The sequence below is a fragment of the Leopardus geoffroyi genome, chromosome D2 (assembly GCF_018350155.1).
Source record: "Leopardus geoffroyi isolate Oge1 chromosome D2, O.geoffroyi_Oge1_pat1.0, whole genome shotgun sequence".
In the NCBI taxonomy this organism is placed as follows: Eukaryota; Metazoa; Chordata; class Mammalia; order Carnivora; family Felidae; genus Leopardus; species Leopardus geoffroyi.
Genome location: NC_059334.1, coordinates 15,655,834 through 15,674,499, shown reverse-complemented (window position 1 = coordinate 15,674,499; position 18,666 = coordinate 15,655,834). Strand labels below are relative to the sequence as shown.

The following is an 18,666-nucleotide window of genomic DNA, read 5'->3' as shown; positions in this document are numbered from 1 at the left end:
CGTATGGCATTCCTGCATATTTGTATGTCGTTATATACATGATACCATAATTCACCACTCCCTTACTGGTCACCATATAGGTTGCTCTCTATATTTTGCTATTATCATGAAAACTGACGTAAAACCCCTATTCCACGTATCTTTGTACTGTCGTCAGACTCTTGCTGAAGGTGAATTCCTAGACACAGAATTGCTGTGTGCTGCGGAAGGCACGTTGAAGTCGCCCTTCAGAAAAGTACCAACTTAACATATCCACCAATGCCACTGGCCCATATTAAACAGGTTCTGCTGGGACTTTGCTAAACAGCAGGTACTGGGGCACAGAGCTGGGATGAAAACCCTACACGATTCTCTTCCAGCCCCAGTGAGCGCGTGGCTGGGATCCCCTTGGGTTGGTGTTCATGGGCCAGAAGGCCAGCTGCCATCGTTCGTTAGTGTGAATTAGGAGGAGAGGTTTATTAAGTAACAGTTCATGGTTTATCTCATACAAGCTTAAAAGGTTTCTTGGGGAACCCTGATGACTCTGAGGAGGCAGCCATAGAAATAATATGACTTTACAACCCTGTGGTATCTCAGAATAGTCTATTGCAGGCTTGCCGGAGGATTCCCATTTTTCCCATTTTTGATAACCGTGATGCCATTGACTTAAATGTCTATGGAGCAAGTCATGGATACACACAAAGGCCCCTGTTAAATTATATGGTCCTTACTAATTGTGTAACCTCAGGTAACTCACCCATCCCCTCTGGGCCTCATCTGTAAAATAGGGACAAGAACGGTAACTGCCTGAGAGGGTCGTTGTCAGGATGGAACCCAGGAAATGCTTGTGAAGCCTGCTAGATAACGTGCCTGGCTCCACGGTGTCGGTGATTCCCTGTTGGTACCTGTAAACACACTCGAGTAGTTAACAGGCCAGGTGGATGGGGGTGGAGGTGATAGGTTGTAAGTGGGGAAGGCGTTGGGGGGCAAGCCAGAGGAACCGTGAGAACAGCAGAGGAGGTCATAGAAGGGGCTGCCCACCTGATCGGATCGCTCTTGTGAGAAAGTTTGAAGATTGCCATTTCTGGTGGTGTTAGTGGTATTTAAGGGACGCTTTTCTGGGAGACACAGCAATGTTAAGTCCATGGAGGAGTGAAGGGATTTTCGCGGGTAAGCGTAGGTCCAGAGTGTTGGGAAGGTTGAAATCCTAGTTTAAAGTGCCCAGCCTTCGACCCAAGCATGACCAGTTTTGCGTCCTGGTGACAGCATGGCCACCCAAGGAAGAGAGTAAACTTAGTTCCAGAAGCTGGTCTCAGAGGGTGCGGATGGCACTCGGCTGTCACCAGTAAGCTGCTCAGTTGGTTCTGGGATGGTATGTGTGACAAAATTAATAATGTTTCAGAACTTCAAAATAAAACTTTAAGATCCCATTCATATTTTTAGTATGCTTGAAATTGAAAAGTTTTAACACCTGGAACAATCAAAATGAAAGTGAATTAATATTCATAAAATTCCTTTGCAGCCCATTTCTCTCCCCCACTGTGATTGCTCTCAGGCCCTGAGTGCTGTTCCCTCCAGCAAGGGGGTGGTTCCTAATGGATTTTTTGTTGTTTTTTTTGTTTTTCTTTCAGGAGTTGGGAAAACAACATTGATCCAGAAAGCCAGTGAGGTTTTAAAATCCTCCGGTGTGCCTATTGATGGATTTTACACAGAAGAAGTCAGACAGGCAGGGAGAAGAATAGGATTCGACGTTGTCACCTTATCCGGCACGCGGGGAGTTTTGTCTAGAATTGGGTACTGACATTTCGTTTCTATGATGTTTTATTCTCCCTGGGCACAGGATCGAGCCAAATAATCTCTGATCCCTATCTTGAAGAATCTTGGGCCTTTGCGGATTTCTCAAAGAAAGAAAACAGACTTTGAAACCACGATATGAAAAACAAAGTACAAAGATAGCATATTTCACTTAAAACTTACTCCACTGAGTACTAAATTTTTATCATTTTGTAATTCGTCATCCTGTTTTCTTGTGCTACTTTTCCAAGATAGTTGGGGCGCTGCCTCCCTGTAGCTTGGGGATCGGCACCCCCAGGTAACTTCCAGGGCTGGTGGCGGTGGCGTGGTGGGCATACTTGTTGGAAACCCTGTTCTCCGGAGACGGCACGGCATCAGGTTAGCTTTGCATACTACCGCGTTTTGTGTAGGTGATGTCTCAGGGTGATTTAGCATATGTCGAAGGGCCAGAGGCTCAGTGGCGTAGCTGCAAACCAGAAATCAATACAGGGGTCTTTTCAACAAATGCACTGTTTCTTTATTCAGCTCGGAGCCTCCACCTGGAAAACGCGAGTGCCGAGTTGGGCAGTATGTGGTGGATCTGACTTCCTTCGAGCAGTTGGCACTTCCGGTCTTGAGGAACGTAAGTGTGTGATTTCTGCTTCTTGAGCCCATCTCTTCTTCGTGCTCCTGGGAACAGAGTGGTTTTGCTCCTAAGGAGCGGCCAGTTTTGCATTTTACAATTTAAAAGTTTTCAAGTGACTGAGCTGTAAAGAAGATATGCACCGTAATTTGATGTCACTATGAACTACAAATAAATTCCTCCTCACCCAAATTTAGCCCATGGAAATATTTTATACTGGGAGAACTCTGGTGCCCAGCTCCCAACGCTCCCAAGGTTAAGTTTTTCCTTTGCCTTCCTCCTATTTATATCTTAACCCTGTTTTCACAGCACAACAAACATTTAGGAAGGGAAGTTGTCATTATAGAAATATTACCATATTACACGTCTTCCTCGGCTTACGATGGGGTTACCTCCTGATAAACCCATCATAAGTTGAAAGTATGGTAAGCGGAAAACACATGTAATACATCTAACCTACTAACCAGCTGACCTTAAACATGTTCAGAACTCTTCACCTCAGCCTACGGTTGGCAAGATCATGTAACACAAAGCCTATTTTGTAATAAAATGTTGAATATCTCATGTAATATGTTGAATATTGTACAGAGGGGAAATACATAATGGCTGCGTGGGTGCAGAATGGTTGTCAGTGTATTGGTTGTTTACCTTCATGAGCCTGTGGTTGCCTGGGGGGGTGGGACTTGCTTCTCCTGCCCAGCATCAGGAGAGAGAATCCTGCATGCCACCGCTGGCCCAGGAAAAAGTCAGAATTTAAAAGTTGACCTCTGGGGGCACCTGGGTGGCTCAGCCAGTTAAAGCATCTTACTTTGGATTTCAGCTCAGGTCATTATTTCACAGTTGTGAGATCAGGCCCCGCATTGGGCTCTGCCAGGCATGGACCCTGCTCGGGATTCTCTCTCTCCTTCTCCCTCTGCCCCTCCCCAGCTTGGCACACAGGTGCTCGCTATCTCTCAGAAAACCCCATTTTTTTTGACCTATGGTTTCTGGTGCATCCATATTGCTTTCACACCACCATAAAGTTGGAAAATCGTAAGTTGAACCATCGTAAGTCCGGGACCATCTGTGATATACCGTATATCACTGTATTACCTGTTTTTTTATTTTGTTTTGTTTTGTTTTTTTTTTGTTTTTGTTTTTTAAACAGCGTATTGAGATATAATTCATATACCATACACTTCACTCATTTAAAATATACAATTCACGGGGCGCCTGGGTGGCTCAGTCAGTTAAACATCTGACTTCGGCTCAGGTCATGATCTTGTGGTCCATGGGTTCGTGCCCCGTGTTGGGCTCTGTGCTGACAGCTCAGAGCCTGGAGCCTGCTTCGGATTCTGTGTCTCCCTCTTTCTCTGCCTCTCCTCTGCTTGTGCTGTGTCTCTCTCTCTCTCTCTCAAAAATAAACATTAAAATTAAAAAAAGAAAATAAAATACACAATTCATCTTTTTCTAGTATATTCATACGATCGTGCAGCCAGTCATCACGATCTAATTTTAGAACATTTCCATCGTTTCAGAAGGAAACCCCACACCCATTAAGCAGTCATTCTTCATTCCTGTGTCTCTCCCAGCCCCTGGCAACCCCTGCCCTACCTTTCTTTGCCTGTCAGTTTGCCTGTTCTGGGCATTTCGTGAGAAGGGAATCATATAATATGTGGTGTTTTGTAACTAGCTTATTTAACTTAGCATAATGTTTTCAAGGTTTATCCACACTGTAGCACATATCATTCCTTTTCACGGTCAAATAATAGCCCATTATGTGGATATACCACATTTGGTTGATCTACCCATCTGTTGATGCTTCCACTTTTTGGTTATTGTGAATAATGCTGCTCTGAACATTCGTGTATAAGTGTTTGGGTAGATGTCTGTTTTCACTTCTCTTGGGCACACACTTAGGACTGGAGATGCCAGGTCAGGTGGTAATTCTGTATAAATCTTTTTGAGGAATTAGCAGACTTTTCCTGGCCAGCTTCACATTTCCACCAGCAGTGGGTGAGGATTCCAGTTTCTTCACATCTTTGTCAACACCAGTTATGGTCTTTTTTAATTTCATCCATTCTAGTAGGTGTGAAGCATTGTCATATTGTGATTTTGATTTGTATTTCCCTGATGACTAGTGATGATGAGCATCTTTTCATGTCCTTATTGGCCATCTGTGTATCTTTTTTTTTGAGATATGTTTATTCATTTGCTTTGCCCATTTGTAAATTGGCTCAGTTTTCTTTTTACTACTGAGTTGGGCGATTTTTTTTTTTTTTTAAGTTTATTTTGAGAGAGAGAGCATGCACGCATGTTAGGGAGAGGCAGAGAGAGAATCCCAAGCAGGCTCCACAGTGTCAGCACAGAGCCTGACTCAGGGCTCAAACTCACAAACCATTAGATCATGACCTGAGCCGACGGAGCCACCCAGGCGCCCCTAAGATTTAAAAAAAAAAAATTTTTAAGTGTTTGTTTATTTTTGAGAGAGAGAGAGAGACAGAGCACAAGTGGGGGAGGGGCAGAGAGAAGGGGAGACACAGAATCTGAAGCAGGCTCCAGGCTCTGAGCTGCCAGCACAGAGCTCGACGTGGTGCTTGAACTCACGAGCAGCGAGACCATGACCTGAGCTGAAGTCGGACGTCCACTCAACCAGCTGAGCCACCTAGGCGCCCCTAAGATTTTTTTCTAAGTTCTGGATACCAGTCTGTTATCAGTTATATGATTTGCAAGTATATTCTTTCATTCTGTAGATATCTTCCCTTTCTTTAAGGTGTCATTTGAAATATGAATGTTTTTGAGAAGTCCAGTTTATCTGTTTTTCTTACGTTGTATGTGCTTTTGGTGTTGTCGCAAAGAAGACTTTGCCTGACATAATTTCGTAAAGTTTAACTCCTATGTGTTCTTCTAGGAGTTCTGTAGTTTTACTGTTACACACAGGCGTGTAGTCCAAAGTAATTTTTGTATATGGTGTTATCCAAATTCCTCCTTTTGCATATAAATATCCAGTCGTTTCAATACCATTTGCTGAGGACTGTTCTCTTTCCATTTAATTGTCTTGACACTCTTGTTGAAGTCAGTTGACCATGAATGTAGGGATTAACCTTGGACTCCAAATTCGATTCCGTTTATCCTTATGTCAGTTCTGTCTATTCTTAGGTCAGTAGTACTCTGTCTTACTGAAGTTTGGATTTGGATCGGGTTGTATTGAATCTGTAGATGAATTTGGGGAGTATTGCCACCTTAATAATATTAAGTCTTTTGATCCATCCACATGAGATCTCTTTCCACTTACCTATATTGTTTTGTAGTTTCTAGCCTACATGCCTTATACTTCTTTTTAAAAATTTTATATCTTAGTATTTTACACTTTGGGGTGCTCTTGTAAATGGAACCGTTTTCTTAATTTCATTTTTGGAATTATCGTTACTAATGTATAGAAGTACAAGTGATTTTCGTTTATTGATCGGTTTGTATCCTGTCACCTTGCTGAATTTGTTTATTGGTTCTGAGTTTTCCAGTGAATTCCTTAGAATTTTCTTTGTGGAAAATCATGTCATCTACAAATAGAGATGGTTTTACTTTTTCATTTCTACTTTGGATGCCTTTTATTTCATTTTCTTGCCTAATTGCCCTGGTTAGAACCTTCAGTTCACTGTTGAATGGGACATACTCATCTTGTTCCTGATTGTAGGGAGAAAGCATTTAATCTTTTATCATAAAGTATGATGTTGTCTGTGGGTTACTTGCAGATGGCCATTACCGGGTTGAGGAAGTCCCTTTTTATTCCTAGTTTGTCGAGTGTTTTACAACGAAGAAGGGTTGGGTTTTGTCAGATCCTTTTTCTGCATCTACAGAGGTGATGCTGTGGTTTTTATCCTTTATCGTATTAATAGAGTGTATTATGTTAATTGATTTTTGAATGTTAAACCAGCCTTGGTTCTTGAAATAAATCCCTCTTGGTCATGATGTGTGATTGTTTTTATATGTTGATGGATTCAAAAGGATTCTATGCAAATCCTTTTATATGTTGCTGGATTTTTATATGTTTGCAAATATTTTGTTGACGGTTTCCATGTCTGTATTCATTAGAGGTGTGGTCTGTAGCTTTCTTGTGATATCTTTGTCTGAGTTTGGTATCAGAATAATACTGGCCTCAGAATATGTTGGGACGTGTTCCTTCCTCTTCTGAGTTTTAGAAGAGTTTGTGAAATATTGGTATTAATTTTTTCTTTGGATGTTTGATATACTTTACCAGTGAAGCCCTGTGGCCTGGGCTTTTCTTCAGGGGAAGCTCTTTAATTACGAATTCAGTCTCTACTTGTATAGAGGTGCTGAGTTTTTATTTCTTGTTGAGTCAGTTGTGGTAATCTGTGTCATTTAGTAACTTGTTTTACTTACCTAATTTGTGGGCATACAGCTGTTTGTATATTCCCTTATAATCTTATTTATTTTGTGAGATCAGTGTGTTTTCCCTTCTCTTCACGCCTCATGTTAGTTTTTTAAGTTCCCTCGCGCCCCCCCCCCCCCTTCTTTTTTTGGCCAGGAAAAGATGTGTCAATTTAGTCAAACCAGTTTTTGCCTTTGGAGTATATATTACTTTTTAAATTCATTCATCAAATATTTATCAAATCCTAGCTATACACTTGTGAGCAAAACAGACATGTTTTCTCCTTTCTCCAGACTCAGTCGAGTGGGAAGTGTAGACATTGAACAAGCAAGTGGACAGTTGTCATAAACACCGTGAAGGTGACAAGTGGGGTGCTGTGAGAGGTGCCAGGAGCTGACCAGATCAGGTGACCAGGGTGGAGCTCTGGGGAGGTGACGTGTAACTGAAATGGAAGATGGGGAGGCACTGTCACTTCAGAGGGAGACTATGGGCCTTTTGGGGGGGCGGGGTGGGAGGTTCTATGGAGAATACTACAGATGATGGAAAGAGATAAACTGAGGCCCCACTGCCCTGGGGCGGGAGTAGGTAAAGAAGAAGGTGTGGTTGGTAAGGGGGGTGGGACCACACGATCAGGGCCTAGTAGACTGTGAGTTTCATTTAATTTGTGATAGACTTACTGCTTTGATGTACTTTTACGGAAATTGGATGGTGCAGACTTGGGCTCCCGAGGCAGGTCTGAACCTTCCAGAGGCATCTGTTATGCCAGCAGTAGAATCCAGGGTCTTTCGCTTGGCCTGGTGGGCTTTTTGCCATCTGGCCCGCTAACCTCCGACCTCCTGTCACTGTTCCCCAGCCACGTGTCCCCCACACGTGCTGGGGCCGGTGCCATGCCAGCCTTTGGCTCTCAGCCCTGGCCGTTTTCTTTGGTTGGTGCACTCTTCTCTTTGCCTGTCTGCTCTGTTTTGACATTTGGGGCTTGGCTAAAATGTGTAGTTGGGGGCTTTGGTAGTTGGCCGAGGCTGCTGAAGATTTTAACTCTAGCCTGCGGAGGGTAGTTCTGATTTCAGAGGGCTGGTGGGGTCTTGCGCTCTGGTTTGCTAGGGGGCTGCTACTCCTCAGGACCCGCCTTCTTCTGGGCTTCCTCCCCCTCGCTGGCTCCCCTCACCTCCTGCCTTTTGGAACCTTCCCTTGGTCCCGTCCTGGGTCTGTTGTGGCCACTGTATTGGTGGGAGCAGTCAGAGAACAGGATATTTTTCTCTCTAGTTCTTTTCCCACCAGATGCATACCCTCTACTTAAATGATCAAAGGGCAAGTGACGCACTTCAAATGAAATTCCTGTTGAAGACTCTGGCTTTGGGCACTGGATCAATACAGAGAATTGATTTTTACTTAACCTTGCTTAGAACAGACTGAATCCTGGGAGAGCGGTGCGCACATACGTGCTTGGCGTCTGTCTGCAAGATTATATAAGAAGTCATATGCTGACTGCAGTAAGAGCTTGAGTCTCTCTTTTTTAATTAAAAAACAAAGGAAAGCAGACATCTCCCAATTTTTGATACTTTGATTACCAAACCCAGACATCTTTGTTTTGGGAAGACTTCCCAGGCTGCAGGTTCTTATCTAGTCAAGGTCACAGATTTTTTTTTTCTGAAGTACACATTTTTCTCCCATCTCATATATATGTTTTGTTGGGATGAAGAAAGAAAAAGGAATTAGTGTTTTGCCTTCAGACTTAAAAAAAAGAATGAAAGATGGGGCACCTGGGTGGCTCAGTCGGTGGAGCTTCCAGCTTCGGCTCAGGTCATGATCTCACGGTCTGTGAGTTCGAGCCCCGCGTCGGGCTCTGTGCTGACAGCTCGGAGCCTGGAGCCTGCTTCAGATTCTGTGTCTCCCTCTCTCTCTGACCCTCCCCCATTCGTGCTCTGTCTCTCTCTGTCTCAAAAAAAAAAAAAAAAAAAAGAACAAAAGAAAAAAGTACAAAGGTAATTATACGACAGAAATAAGAATATAAAGGGATAGTATGGGCAACTAACATAACCTGAAAGCTTTAGAAAGCACATTTAGGCAGGTGGAAACCTTGATACAGACAGCCCGTTAGTTTATAGTGCCCGGGATGTCAGAAAACACAAACTCTCACTGTACATTAAGAATTATCTATGAAGTGCCTCCTACATGTAAGAAATTTCACTGTGGATGACAAATATTTTTGAGTTGTGTCTAATGAAAAACATTAGGGAAATAATCCTCGGGGCTGGTAGGGGTGTGCCTGCTCTGAGCGGGCAGGTAAGAACCGAGCTGGAGCCTAGGAGCTGCTGGAGGCCGGGGCAGGGCTGGAGGGGGAGGCACAGATGTGACCCCGGCCCCGGCTTGCATCATTTCCTTAGGCCGGAGTGGAGACTGATGGACTCTCAAGGGCACACGTGGTTAATAAAGGAGAATACAGTAAGACGGGGAAACACTGTAGACTCAGTAAGGGTTTTAGAAAGTCCTACGTAGGGTTGAATACCGTTGATTCTTTTTGTCATTCCACCGGTGACTTCTTTCCCTTATTTGACCATGTTTATTGTTCTCCTGAGTTTTAACGTTCTCCCTACCCAAGGTGGCAGATTTGTAAAAAATATGAAACAGAAATGAAGAAGGGGCACCTGGTTGGCTCGGTCAGTTAAGCGTCTCTTTAGTTCAGCTCAGGTCACGATCTCATGGTTGGTTAGTTCGAGCCCCGCATTGGGCTCGGGGCTTACAGCACAGTGCCCGCTTGGGATTCTTTCTCTCCCTGTCTCTCTGCCCTTCCCCTGCTTTCACGGTCGCGCTCTCTCGCTCTCTCTCAAAAAATAAGTAAAAATAAACGTAAAAAGGGGCACCTGGGTGGCTCAGTCGGTTGAGCGTCCGACTTCAGTTCAGGTCATGATCTCACAGCTTGTGGGTTCGAGCCCCGCGTCGGGCTCTGTGCTGACAGCTCAGAGCCCAGAGCCTGCTTCAGAATCTATGGCTCCCTCTCTTACTCTTTGTCCCTCCCCTGCTCATGCTCGGTCTCTTTCAAAAATAAAAAATAAATAAACGTTAAAAAAAAAATTAAAAAAACCTAAAAAAATAAAGAAGAAAATAGGAATAACTCCTAATCTTCTCACTGGGTTAACCACCGTTAGTGTATTTCATTTCTTCCTTCTTTCTACTTGATTTGTTCCATCATTCCATAATGGGGGAAAACACTTCGTATCGTTTTGTACGATTGGGTTTTTCCCCTTATTATGACTGAGTGACATGGGAATGGCCTTCCAACAGGATCACCTTCACAACTGTGATCATTTAATGATTGTGCAGTATTTCATAGTGTGGATTTTCACCTTTGACTTCAGCATTATCCACTCAAGTGTCAGATGTTAACCCTTTGTACACCAGCCTTCTCTCCAGCCCTGGTTGTTTCCCTGGGGGAGGATCTGAGGGTGGAGATCTTGGGTTGGGGGGTTGTGAACTTCTGGGGCTCTCTGCGTGCTGCTGGGGTGTTCCCATGACACTTGTGGCCCTTTGTGCATGTGCGTACACACACACACACACACACACACCAGCATGTGGGCGTGTTGGTCTCCTTGCTCCTTTGCCAACACCTGGCACTCTGCTGGTCTTCAGTTTTCCATCCTTCTTTCCAACACTTCTTTGCTTGGATTCATGTTGTTAAGTTGCTAATGAGGTCAAATGTTTATTAGTTTATTGTGTACTTCTTTAATCTAATTGTTTTTGTTTATTCCTCTAACCATTTTTTTCCTTTTGCCTTAAAAATATCTTTCATAAGGCAGATGACCTTTCTATATTTATCGATTGCGTTTTTCTCAGTTTTTCACTTTGGTGATCTATCTTTCTTTCATTCTTTTCATATTGAGAAAGTCTGTCCGTTTTCCGAGTTAATTTGGAATTTGTTTCTTCTGTAGTACCTTTTTTTTTTTTAAACATTTATGTTTTTAATCCATCTGGATTTACTTTGAGTGTAACATACAATGAGACTCTCAATTGCTTTTCTTCCAAATGCTTAGCCGGTTTACCAAAGCCATTTGTTAAATAACCCAGTTGTCATTCATTTATTATGCCTTGTTAATTATATTAAGAAATGTGTGTGTGTGTGTGTATAATGTTTTACAGTTATCTGTTCTTTTGCCTGTTTGAGCCTTACATCAGTAGCACACTGTTTTAGTTGCCACGCTGTCTTATCGTTTAAAAAGTTGTCTTATCCATTCTTGTCTGTCCATTTTTCTGAATCCTAGTAGTGTTGATGGTAATGGTGGTGGTGGTGGAGGAAGTGGTTAACAGTTATCGGGCACAAACTCTGCAGCAGCCGCTAACTCATTTACTCCCCAGAATAATACTCTGTTCCTGTTTTACAGACGAGGAAACTAAGACAGGACAGAAATTTAAATTCCCCCAAGGCACACAGCTTATTAGTGGTAGAGCTAGCATGAATGGTGGAAATAAGACTATTATCCATCGCAAGAAGTCTCATATAGGGGCACCTGGGTGGCTCCGTCAGTTGAGCGGCCGACTTCGGCTCAGGTCACACTCTCGCGGTCCATGAGTTCGAGCCCCGCGTTGGGCTCTGTGCTGACAGCTCGGAGCCTGGAGCCTGTTTTGGATTCTTTGTTTCCTGCTGTCTCTGCCCCTCCCCCACTCGCACTCTGTCTCTTTCTCTCTCTCTCAAAAATAAATATTAAAAAAAAATTTTTTTAAAGTCTCATATGGAGTGATTAGAACTATATAAAATGAGTCATTTGGATAGAAAAGGATATCTTAAGTTTTCAGACAGCGTTTACTCCCCAGAGCTGAAAACCTGGTATCTCTGGCTTTCCATTTCTTAGTTTAAAAAAAACTTTGTTTTTTGGTAAGGTTATTTAGAGGTTTCTTCTATTTTCCGATGCTTCTGTAGTTAGGATTTTTTTTGCCAGTTTTTTATTGATCCCAGCTAACAGGCTAATGCTGGCCTTTTCCATAATGGTCTCTTTGACAGCCACACTGAATGCTTTATTAGAATTTGTTGCAGTGTAGGATTTAGCATTGTATTGGCTCCCAGTATATCTCCTACTCACACAAAAAGGTAATAGATTCTAAGGTTTTAAATAACAAACAACATCTACTCAAAGCCTGGTTTTCTAGGCTGCACCATGTTCTTTGTAATTAAGATCCATGAAAGGCCTAAGAAGCTAGAACCAGAACACCCAATGAAAATCATAGTCGAACCCGTTTTGATCAAAGTGAGGCTTTTGGTGTAGATTTGTTTTCAAAAGCAGGATCTGCTTTTGATTCTGAAATGAGATTCTGCTTCAGATCTTTGAAACTTCCTTTGAAGGTCAGAGGATTCCTGTCTGGGGAAAGGTTATTTTGTTACCACTTGACCTGGAATTGCCACTTAGTGTTTCAGGCCAGTAGGCTTTAGAGAGAATTTAGAAGAATCCATTTCTAGTCAGGATCCGTTCCTGAAAGGTTGACAGGAGCCCAAGCCTTGCTTTTGAATTTCCTTCATTGTTAGCAAATGTGACATTTTTTCTTTGTTCCTCCTCACTTTCTATTTCTGTACCTCATGATCATACATATGCACTGCAAGATCACCAGAGAAATAAAAAGCTGTCTGGTGCAAACATGAAAATTAATTTTAAAATCGTCAGTGAAAACATGGCTGCAGTCAATCAAAATCAGAAAAGGAGCTGGAGGTTCAGTGTGAGGTCGGCTCTGCGGTTTACCTTGTAGGGTTTGTCATGGCAGCCCTTCCTGGTAATCTGTGTGGGGCCGCATCCCTGTCAGGGGCCCCCAGGGGAGATGTGAAACCGGCCCCCTTCGTTGGCAGGGCAGAGGGAGACCCAGAAAGAGGCAGGCGCTCATCCGAGGCTGGTAGGTGGGCAGTTGTAATCGGCAGAGGGAACTTCTGTGCAGGGCCTGCCCTGGACCGGCAACATGAAAGGGTCCCTGCTCCCACCTGCCAGATCTTAAGAGTTTAGAGAGCGAGAGAGAGACGCCTTAACTGGGTTCAGGCAGGTATATTGTGCAGGTGTTGTGGACACCACGTCAGTGTCTCAGGGCTGCGTCCTTGGAGTGGCCTCTGGGAGCGAGAAAGGCAAGTGGAGGGCTCATCCCAAGGACGGGATGGGGTGAGGAGCCTCCCACCACTTGGGTCCAGCTCACGGGTCAACTGGTGGTCGCGTCTTCTCTGTGACCTTCCCCGGCAGCCTCCCTGATCCCCCCGGGCAGTGTCTGACGCTCGGTTACTTGTCACTGCCGGTCTTGGTGAGCCTCTGTGACGCAGGTGCCGAGCGGGCACCTTGGGCTGCCTTGGGCTTCTCTGCCTCCGTGCAGTTCCTTCCTGCCACCCGCTCCCAAGAGGCACGGCAGAGTGCTCCCTGAGCGGGCCTGGGGCAGAAGTTGCGTAAACTGTTGCCTTTCTGCCTTTCACCCATCCGCCTTGCCCCGTTTGCGGCACTCGCCACTGGCCGTGTCGTCTGGCATGCGTCAGTCCGAGGCCCTGCCTCCTTCGGAAGGAAGCTCACCCGTGGTGGGTTGTGCCTTGCTTGACGCTTAGACTGAGAAAACCTGAGTGTGAGCGTTCTCTTTTTTTTGTATTGATTCTAATTTTTGTCAGTTGTATTGGGATGTAATGTTCCTGGTAGAGAAAATGACCAGGATAAGAATAAGGCAGGACCACCTATATACTTGTTATCCAGAATCACCTGTCATTAACATTTGCCCTGTGTGCGCTCACTCTCTCTCCCCACGTGTGCGCCCATGTGTGTTCGTACAAACACATAAACTTGTGGGGGGAACCATTTGAGAGTATGTTGCAGTCATCGGGGGGCCTCGCTTCTAAATGTTCAGTACAGTTTTCCTGAGAATAAGGACATAGTCTTGTATAATCAGTATAGTTCTCAACCTAAGTCAATTTTACACCAAGAAAATACTAATAATCTACATTCGTCTGCCGTTTCGTCAGTTGCCTTAGGGCTGTCCTTTGTAACCTTTTTCCGTCTGGGCCAGGGTCCGGTATTACATTTAGTTGTCATATCTCCACGAGCTCCTTTAATCTGGAACGTCTTCTTAGGTCATCCTTCGTCATGTATGACATTGGCATTTTCAGAGAAAAGGTCCTACTTTCACAGGACATTCCTCTTTGGAGCTTTTCTGGTGTTTCTTTGTGACAGCTTCAGTCGGAAGACTGCATGACTGGTGCCGTGCCTTTCTCGGGCGTCTGCTCTCGAGGCGCGCCATGTTTGATGATGTTGGTTTTGGTTACCTGAGCAAAGAATTGTCCAAACTCCCAATGTGTATTTACTCTTTTTTTCCTCTGAAATTAATTCGCGTCGAGTGGGGAGATATGTTAAGGCCGTGCACATCCTCCTCATCAAAATTTCTCCTAGTTAATTCTGATTTCGTTTAACTTTATTGGATTATCTGAAAATAATAATTTTTACTCTAGACTTTGACTGGGAAGCCAATTTAACTGCTGCCTTTTGAAATATTTTCTGTACCAAGGTGAGCAGTAATTAAGCATACAATCATTGTTCATTCGAAAGCTGAATTACAAAAGCCATAATGGTTGATTTGTCCTCATCACCTCTGCCCTTCTTTACTTCTGCCCAGTCTCCTCATGAGTTACAAAAGAAGTCATCACTGTTCCACTGTAGCCAAATCATTTAGCTTTCTCTCTCTAGGTAATTTCTAATGAAAGGATGTCAGACTGCAAAGATACTAAACCTGATGGGGCACCCGGGTGGCTCAGGCGGTTGAGCGTCTGACTTTTGATTTCAGCTCAGGTCATGATCTCCTAGCTCAAGAGTAGAAGCCCCTGTGCTAACAGTGCAGAACCTGCTTGGGATTTTCTGTCTCCCTTTCTCTGCCTCACCCCTGCTCATGCTCTCTTTCTCTTAAAATAAATAAATAAATCTTAAAAAAAAAAAAAGATCCTAAGCTTGAATCAAATTTAAATATTGACTGAGGATTTTACTAAGCAAGAGGAGTTTTTAAAAACGTAGTTAGTAGAAACACGGCTGATAAGGAAGTGGCAGGAGTTAGCACGTGGGCGGACCTGGTCCTCTCTCGCTGAGTGCGAGGGAGAGAGGTGGAGGGCGGAGGGCCCTTCCCCTGCAGGTCACATCTTAACTGCCTGCCAAAGCAGGCCACTCCGTATCCTGGATAAAAGGCTGTTGGTGGCGTTACTTGTTCTGAGACCCTGAGTGTGTCGTTCTTTTGGAGTAATTGAGAGTAATGATTACTCCCCAAACGGGTCCGTGGCTCTGCTTCTGTAGCCCCTAGAAAGTACAGTGCCCTTGGTTCTCATTGGAGGCAAAAGTATTTTCCTTACAGTTAGATGGATTCCTTCCGTTCTTTCCTTCCATTTCCTTTGGTTCCTTTCTTCGATTTCTTTCCTTATTCACACTGAGAAGACGTGCGGGTGGTATTGCACGTGGGGTATGGAGGGGAGCTTTGGCATCAGGTGGTCTTGGGGTTGACACCCGGCTCTCACTTGGGAGCTCAGTGACTTTCTCACTGTTCCTCATCCTAAAACAGGGCTGCAGAGACCTGCTACACGAAGTTTCTAGGACTGAATGCGGAGTTCCCTGTAAAGTGTGTTAGTCCTGGGCCACTAGGAGGGGCAGACATAGGGATAGTTCTGATTGTTTCTGGTGAGAAGGCGAGTGGGGTGATGGGAGGCAGAACCTGGGGAAGGGCCTCACCTCGGCAGTCTGATTTGTGCGTGCCAGGGCCCTGGCGCCGGAGCCAGCTGGAAATCTGTCACGGACACCCACCAGCTCAGATGCCCAGGCTGGTCCCCAGGCGCTGGGATCACGAGGCGTAGCGGGTTCCCGATCCACTGGGCTGGCTGTCAGCTGGCGGATGCTGTTTCAGGCCCAGGATGGTGGAAGATCCTGAGGGCGCCGGTCTGGTGCTCTGCAGACAGGCGCTCGAGTGGGCGAGCCCCAGAGAGGCCAGTTAGGACACCCCGGAGGAGCCTGGAGCCCTGGGCCCTGGGGTGGGAACGTCTGGCACCAGGGCAGGGACAGCTCCCACCCAGGGCACGCCCCAGTAGAGAAGGGCTGGGCTGCAGGGAGCGTCAGGCAGTCTAGACATCTTGTCCTGGCCGCCAGCCTGTGATTTCCTCCCTGGGGACACGCGGTCGAGTGCCATGAGACTGCTAAGGGATTTTGAAACTTTAGGCGTGGAATAAGCCCACATAAAAGTCTAGTCGGAGCCCTTCACTTTTAGCTGATAACTTGAGCTGTGGGCTGGCTTGTCTGTGGCCACTGTTCCCACCATTTGCCTCTCTGGCTTCCCGGGACCGTGGCTGTTTGGGGGGCTCAGGGTCGTCATTCTGCCCCTGACGACTGCCACGCGCTCCCCAGTTCCCTCCTGCGACTTTGATACTCGTGGTCCCAGACAGGCCAGCTCAGAGGCCAGGCTGGGGGTCTGATCGTAAAGAAAATAGTAAGTTCATACCCCCAGAAATACTTAATGAAGTAAATCATTCACAGTAAGACAAATCCACTTTTTTTCAATGTAGTACTCTGGTTAAATGAAATTGCCTATTTTATTTAGGTTTGTGTTTTCATTTGTGTTCTTAAAAGTGCTTTTAAAGATTAAACAAGAAACTGAAAAAAGTCACACAATTTTTAGGTCTCTGGCGTAGCTGATACACAGATATCTTGTTGCTCCAAACTGATTTAATCTTTCCAGAAAGCAAACTAGCTGAGTGTAAGCCAAGTTATAAAATTTTTCATGGCTTCCCTTACCACTGGCTGGTCAATATTACGACTCTGTCCCAAGGAAGTATCCTTTCTCTCAGAACACCCCAAGAACTGAAATATGCCTTGCACAAACAAGTGTTTCTACCTCTTTGTGACAGTGAAAGTATACAGTCATCTGAAACATAGGCCCGAGATAGGGGTGCTGAGTGTGGGGACAGGTGGTAAGTGGCCCAGGGAAGGGGGGGGGGGAGAGGGGTGGTGAGTGGGGGGGAGGGGAGTGGTGAGTGGTGCAGGGGCTGCTGGGTAGCGTCCACAGTCCTGCCGCCTCTTACGTCCTGTGTGGAGAGAAGGTGTGGGGAGAAAAAAGACGCCAGGTGCGAAGCCGCCGGAAGTTCTTCATGAGCTCCTTACTGCCCACCTTCAGAGGTGATGCTCCAGGGGCCCACTATCACTTTCGCAGCCGCGCTGGGGAGGGCTGGGGAGGGCTGGGGAGGCTCCTGGTAGTTTTCAGACCCGGGCCCTGGTGCCGGCAGGGTTTTATGTGTGCTCACTGGTTTGTTCTTGTTTCCCTCTGAAGTTGCTTGAGTTTATATAAAAAAACAATCGTGAATATGATAGTGCTTCCTTTATCACGGGCTTGACTAAATGTTCACGTTATTTAGAAAAAACGGTGTTTACGGGCTTCTGAGTTTCTAATATCTGTCAATTGAGCATGAATAACTGAACATTTTTTCGTCAAAAATCCCAGACTTCTTTTCGAGATTCTTACATTTCTGGGTGATAAAAGTCCCTAATTCTAGACAGAATAAGGATTTCCTGTAAACTGAGGTTTGAAAACGAACATTTCCGGTTGGTACAACATGGCCTATGCATGTGTGTCCAGGTATCTTTGTGCGGAAGCTTAAATAATGCCAGTGAGCTCCCGTTGGTGAACGTTGTAGGGAATCTGAGGAAAGGTGGTTGGAGAGCCTCATGCTTTATGTTTATACCTACTCATATATTCCCGTACGTGCCCACGTGCATATGTACGTGCTGCCTGCATATGTACGTGTACACGGGCACACACGTCTTATTGTTTCTCTTTCTCTGAATTGACTGCTTTCACACTCTCGTTTTGATGGGCCAGATAGCACCCTGTTTGGCTTCTAGATGCCTGTGGAAGGATGACCTCTGCAATTACTCCTGGTGTCTGGAGGCAGCAGAATGCCCCAAATACTCCTTGGTAAGAGTCAGGCCATTGGGACGGCTTGCCCTTGTGGGGTGTCTGTTTTTATGCTAATGAGAAGGTAGCTGCCAGCTTTTAAAATGTCTCCCCAACTGGGCACTTGTTTTTGAAGGAGAAATTTGGAAATTAGCGATTGATTCCACAGACGCCCTCACCCCGTCGCTGGAGGGCAACATTAGCTGCCTCAGCTCAACTTTGCATCACTCAATTCCATGGGAAAGAAAAAGATGCATGGGGCCTCGTCCCTGCCTCTAAGAGCGGGAAACAGGTGCGCGCGCGCAAACACACACGCACGCACGCACACACGCACACATGCACGCACACACAAGTGGGTGCAATTGAGAGGTAAAAATGAAATGCCTTAAAAACATTTTTAAGGAGTTTAAGGATACAGACCCTCTCTTGGATGTACCCCTTCCTGGTCTTCCTGCTAATAAACTGAGTGGGAAAATATGTATGTGATATTAAGTCAGAAAATAATAAAAGTACCACTTACATAAAAGTTTGAAAACCACTTCCCTAACGCTTGCCTTCAATAACTGCCTAGGATTAGACCCCAAATCTCATGTCGTCTATTCCAGAAGATGCCTAACGTGTCTTCCAGGTTCCACACAGTTAGCGGCCTTTTGGGCACAACCTGTGGTCCTCCCTGGCTGGAGTCTCTCATCTGTTGGATAGATTCCACCGTCCTCTGTGTACCCTGCAGGCTTCGGGATCTTCCCTCAGTCCCGTCTCTCGTGGGGACCACTGCCCCCCCACCCACCGACCACACTGTACTCTGGCTTTAGGGTTGGCAGTTGAGCTAAATCTAGTTTAACTCAGCCCCGCATTCTGAGAACGTATTGACGTCATTATTTAAGGAGTCTAAGAACTATAGTGAAAAGTACTCTGTAGATCAGCTTTGCATAGAGGAAAATAATCATTTATACCAGGATACATAAAACGTATTTGTCACTCAGCATTC

General features: G+C 45.2%; 1 protein-coding gene across 5 annotated transcripts in view; it reads left to right on the top strand.

The window, feature by feature from the left end:
* The window catches only part of NTPCR (nucleoside-triphosphatase, cancer-related), a 37,020-nt gene that overhangs the window by 2,809 nt on the left and 15,545 nt on the right, over nucleotides 1-18,666 (top strand). For all 5 annotated transcript variants that reach the window (XR_006701412.1, XR_006701413.1, XM_045437347.1 and 2 more), the window contains exons 2-3: nucleotides 1,611-1,773; nucleotides 2,299-2,395. Coding sequence is in view for 3 of the 5 variants with exons in the window: in XM_045437347.1 (XP_045293303.1) it covers nucleotides 1,611-1,773; nucleotides 2,299-2,395 (260 nt within the window). In the remaining 2 variants the exon portion in view is untranslated. The remainder of the gene's footprint in view (nucleotides 1-1,610; nucleotides 1,774-2,298; nucleotides 2,396-18,666) is intronic.